The sequence below is a fragment of the Fukomys damarensis genome, unplaced genomic scaffold (genome assembly GCF_012274545.1).
Source record: "Fukomys damarensis isolate Sample0158 unplaced genomic scaffold, DMR_v1.0_HiC HiC_scaffold_9, whole genome shotgun sequence".
Lineage (NCBI taxonomy): Eukaryota > Metazoa > Chordata > Mammalia > Rodentia > Bathyergidae > Fukomys > Fukomys damarensis.
The window spans coordinates 3,137,361-3,142,557 of NW_022900921.1; the positions used below are offsets into that span (position 1 = coordinate 3,137,361).

At 57.0% G+C, this 5,197-nt stretch overlaps 1 protein-coding gene and 1 long non-coding RNA gene across 2 annotated transcripts in view; one reads left to right on the plus strand and one right to left on the minus strand.

Annotated features, from left to right (window-relative positions):
* The first annotated feature begins 3,164 nt into the window (after positions 1-3,164).
* Positions 3,165-5,011, plus strand: Csf2 (colony stimulating factor 2). The gene is made up of 4 exons (XM_010639772.1): positions 3,165-3,323; positions 3,425-3,466; positions 4,106-4,231; positions 4,904-5,011. Exons 1-4 carry the CDS (start codon positions 3,165-3,167, stop codon positions 5,009-5,011), a joined length of 435 nt encoding a protein of 144 aa, XP_010638074.1.
* LOC104873198 overlaps positions 3,451-5,197 on the minus strand; it is a 46,301-nt gene continuing 44,554 nt past the window's right edge. The window contains exon 3 of the long non-coding RNA XR_002025907.2: positions 3,451-3,649. This is a non-coding gene — a long non-coding RNA (uncharacterized LOC104873198). The remainder of the gene's footprint in view (positions 3,650-5,197) is intronic.

The window sequence follows — 5,197 nt, forward strand, 5'->3', positions numbered from 1 at the left end:
GGTAAACCCAGGATTCTGTCCTGTGCACACTGCCTTCCGCACTGGCCGGCCAAGCTGCTGGCCTGGATCTCTCCTCGTGGCCCTTGCTTTCCTCTCTTCCTGCCCCTCCCCAGGGCCCGTGGCTGTTGGCCTGTCACTTGCTGGACCCGGCAAGTATGCCCCATGCCCCTGTCACTCTGGCCTCAGCCATCAGGTGAACCTGGACCTCTCAGGTTTGTCTCCTGAGCCTCAGGCTTCCCCTGGGCTGAGACACTGCAGACCATCCCCTTGGTCCTCTGGGCCACGCCCTTGCGAGCTGCAGGTGATTTTCTTACTTAGGATCAAAAGCACACTCTGGGGGGATGAGTAGATCAACCTGACTCTCTATCAGTGGGGTTTCAGAGTCCATGAGTGTGGAAGCCTGACTGTTTCCCAACATCTTAGTATCTGTCTTCCCTGATGAGAAACTGGTAGATGCTCAATAAATGAATGAAGCTGAATGGGGTGGTACATTATCTGTAATCCCAGCACTCTGGGAGGCTAAGGCAGGAGGATCATGATTTCAAGTCCAGTCCAGCCAAATTAGTGACTTAGTAAGACCCTATCTCAAGATTAAAAATTTTAAATGGGGGTGGGGTGGGGATATGGCTCAGTGTGAAGGCCTTGGGTTTGACTGAAGAAAGGCGAGAGAGAGAGGGGGGGGGAGAATGTAGGTCAGTGCAAAGGCCCTGTGTTCAATCTCTACTACAGCATAAACAAACAAATAAGAATTAAGTGAATGAGTAAGTCCACTACCTAAGTGAATCCTTTCAGGATTCTACTTTCTAAATCTTCCTAGATTCTGTCTCTTTCTACCATACCTGCCTCTAAACCCCAGGCCTCTGCCCCTGAACACTCTTCTCCAATCTGCCCCTTCCTCTCCCACAGCCTGGCACACCCACCGACTTCCCTTTGCTCTTTCACATTGCAGGGAGGCTGTGTGTCCCAGGAACTCCTCCAATTCCCTTGGCTCCCAAAGCTGGGAAGGTAATTCCTTGGGCTCAGTTCTGAAAGCTCCCCACTCCAGGCTGGACCACACCACAGGAGGGTCCACTGTAGTCTGTCTCTCCGCCAGACTGAGGACCTCAAGAGCCAGATGTGAGTGTCCCACCCAACCCCTCCCAGCACAGGGTTTGGCACAGACAGGAAAGGGTCATTGTTTTCGGGATTAAAGCAGCCTTCCATCCCAGAGGGGCCACCCACACCAGTTGTTGGCCTCCCTGGCTATCAGCTGAGCCAATGCCCATGGCTTTTCTCCCCACCTCCAGCCTCCAGCGTCCAGGCCTGTCTGGCACAGACTCCATGCCGTGTGGCTTCTGTGGTGAGTGCCCTTGTCCCCTTTCATGTCCCCCAAAAGCTCCTTGGAAGGAACTGAACATAGGACCTGTGGAAAGGTGGAGGAAGGGTCAGGGTCAAGACAGGGTCACCCTTCCCTGTCCAGCCTGACCACCCAGGAACGTTCCACTAGGCTCAGCAAGGCAGGGCTGGTCTCAGGGTGAATCCCCAGCCCTGGAAGAGAACCCCAGGGTGGTCTGGAGGACAAACACCTGGCTTTCCCAGGCAAAGGCAGCAAAGCCCCACCTTGTAGTGACACTTTCTGTGGCCACAGATGCAGACCATGGTGCTCAGGCCACAAGTTCTACCTGGGTCTGAGGGCCCAGCAGAGCGTCCTTATGTATGCCGACCTCACTAGGGCACCCAGAGTGGGAAGCGTCTCCCCATCCCAGGGGCATCTCCGGAGCCCTGGAGCCTCTGGCAAAGCACCTGACAGGAATCCAGGCTCACACAGATGCACCCTTATGAAAAGCATCCTGCCCTCCAAGGTGTACCCAGGAATGCAGACTCATCCCAGCACAATGACAAACGTGCACACAGAAATGGACATGTGTGGACCCACAGCTCTGTGGTCACAAAAGTTCCAGCATGGGGTAGCTTGAGCCAGATCCCTTGTGCAAATACAAACTCATGCTGTCTTCTCCAGAACCCATTGTGAAAACCAAACACTCGTTAACTCCTCAAGAGCCTGCAGTTGTTCCAGAAGCAGTTCCTACTTCCACAGAGAGGCCTCTGAAGCTGGACAGGGGCTAGAGCTGGGACCATGTAGGACATTAAGCCTGGAAGAACTTGCTAGGGAAGCCATAGGCCCTTGTGCCTGCTATGGGTGCGGCCACAGTGTTGCAGCCAGTCCCCAAGGTTCCTGGTGCCATGGGGGTGGTTGCCTGTCCACTCCGAAGGGGCAGGTCACCCTACAGGGGGCAGTGTGGCCCACATAGCTCAGAGGAAGTCACTCAGCCAGGTGGCACCGAAGCCAGGAGTCAAACTTGTCAGGGGCTGACTTTCTGCAGCTGAGAGCCCTGGCCTACCTCTGCAGCTTGAACATGGCTGTGTAAACAAGAAGGGCTGCTGGCAGATGGGTTACTGCCATGAAGGAGGAAGCAAACCCACTAAAGTCTTGCTGGCTGGATGTGCACTTGGCTGTCATAGCCTTACACAGGGCAGTGGTCCTTGCTAGGCTGAGCTCACTGCTCTGGCTCCTTGGAGAGAACCCATGTGAGTCACTGCAGGGCTGTGTCATTTGGCTGGACCATAAGGGAACAGAGAGACAGGACCACAAGAGCTCTGCTCACACTCAAGCCTGACAGAGGGCAGAAAGGGTGGGAAGATGAGGGGAAGGTTGGGACTGGAACGGCCGTAAGGGTGGGCAAAACCTGCCCAAAGAACTCTCGATAGCAGGCAGGATGGGGAGCCAGGGAGCAGGAGCCGCACCCGGCGTCTCCCAAGCCCCACCCTGGCCACTCCAGGCCAGGAAGTCCAAGTCGTGCCCAGAGGCTCCTCAAAAGGAGAGGCAGCCCAGGGCCAGGCCAAACTGCCCAGGCAGGGCTGGAGAGCCCTTGAGGAGGTGGGCAGGTGGGCTGTCGGTTCTTGGAAGGGCTCGTTAATGAAAACCCCCAAGCCTGACCACCTGGGGAAAAGGCTGTCGTTCCCACGTGCAGCTGATAAGGGCCAGGAGATTCCACAGTTCAGGTAGTTCCCCCGCCTCCCTGGCTTTTGTGGTCACCATTAATCATTTCCTCTAACTGTGTATAAAAGGGCTCTTTTGCCAGCGAGCCCAGTACTCAGAGAGAAAGGCTAAAGTCCTCAGGAGGATGTGGCTGCAGAACCTGCTTCTCCTTGGCACTGTGGTTTGTTGCATCTGTGCACCCACCCTCCCACCCAGCCCTGTCACTCGGCCCTGGAAACACGTGGATGCCATCAAGGAAGCCTTGAGCCTCCTGAACCACAACAGTGACCCGGATGCTGTGACGGTGAGTGAGGGACAGAGGATGCGGGCTGCACCTGGACACCCTGCCAGCTCCGCACTGGCCCTGTCTGTCAGCCTGGTAACGTGATGTTTTCCTTTTTACAGAATGAAACAGTAGAAGTTGTCTATAACTCATTTTATTCCCAGGTAAGATGCTCTTGAGGCCGGTGTCCTGGGGGGCTGCACTTTAGATGGATTCCTCGCAGGGTTGTCCACTTTCTTGCCAGTCAGCTGGCTGCCAGGAAGAGGAGGCGGCATCTGGGTATCACTCTCCTCAGTCCTGTGGTGGTCTCGAGGGTTCCTTTATCAGCTGAGCAGACAGGGGCAGGCCTAGCATTCAAAGGCTATGGATCACCAGGGGGCAGGTAAGAAAGTGGGGTCTTCCTGAGATGTGGCTGTGGGCCTGGAGCACTCACGGTACCCTGAGTCCACACCCTGTGGAGATAGCGTTTTAGAAGCAACACTTACTCATACAGCAAATGGGGGGCGATGCTCCGCCTCACCCCTTCTCCTTGAATGGTGGGCCTGGGACCCTTCCCAAGTGTGTGACTACGTGAATGTGGCTGAGGGTGGCCTGAGCCAGGCAGGTAGGGAGGACAGATGGGTGTCTGCAGTGCACAGAGCAGCAGTGTGACCTGGCCCAGCCCGAGACTAGCCAGGAATCATCCTGTGCCCCTCCGAGGCCCTAACTCCTGGGGGCAGAGGACGGCACAGGAAGGAGTGAGGGGAGGGCAGCCACTGCTGGCGCCTGGCCTCTGCTCACCAGGAAATGGGCACTTTCCACAGGCGCCCACGTGCCTGCAGACCCGCCTGGAGCTGTTCGAGAAGGGCCTGCGGGGCAGCCTCACCAAGCTCAAGGGCTCCTTGACTATGATGGCCAGCCAGTACAAGCAGCACTGCCCCCCCACCCCGGTGAGTGCCCTTGCTGGGAGGGGGGAGCTGGGCGGGGAGGCCGCGGCTGTTCAGGACCCAAAAGGTTTCTGTGGGACAGATGTAGAATGAGGAGCCCGAGCAATGTAGCAACCTGCACCTTTTCATCCCTAGGAGTCAAAGCTAGGGAGCTCCGAGGCCCACAGTGCGCCCTAGCGGGAGCTGCTACCCTTCTTCTTATTATGCCATCGCCAGTAATGAGGTCAGAGGCGAGGCAAGCCCAGAGAAACTCAGGGCCTGCCCAAGGTCTGCAGGAAGTGCCAGGGCCCGCGTGCTGCCTCCTGACAGGACTTCCCTGTGGGGCGCCCGGACTGCATGGGAGCAAGGAGGAGGAACTTCCTGGAAAGGACGAAGGCGCTGAACACCCCTTCTTCCTGCTGGAAGAGAGTGAGGTCTGGGTGATGCGCGGTGGCCTCCGCTCGACCTATGTGCCCCGGCCAGGCAAGGAGGTGGCTTGAGCCGGCACGCTGTCAGGGCACCGGCCCCAGCCACCCTGGGCAGCACCTGGGTGGCAACAGTGTCACCTGACCAGCTCCCAGGAACGGCCTTCTGGCCTTTGAGCTCTCAGAGGCCACGCAGAAATGTGCTGCGCGCTCCCCACGTTACCCACTCACCTGGCCTCAAGTGTTTATTATTTTTCATTTCTTTCTTAAGGAAACTCCCTGTATGACCCAGGCTGTCACCTTCAACAGTTTCAAAAAGAAACTGAAGGACTTTCTGTTTGCCATCCCTTTCGACTGCTGGATGCCAGTGAAGAAGTGAGGTGGCCCGGGGCAGCTGGGCCAGCCCTCCGAGCTCACAGAAAAGAGGCAGAGCTCAGGATCTCCCTCTGGAGGGACAAGGGGAGCACCACAGCCACAAAGAGGCTGGCGGGGACCTGCCACGGGCCACTGGACCCTGACGTGGCCATGATAGAGGATATTTTATACTGCTCGGAATCCATAATAT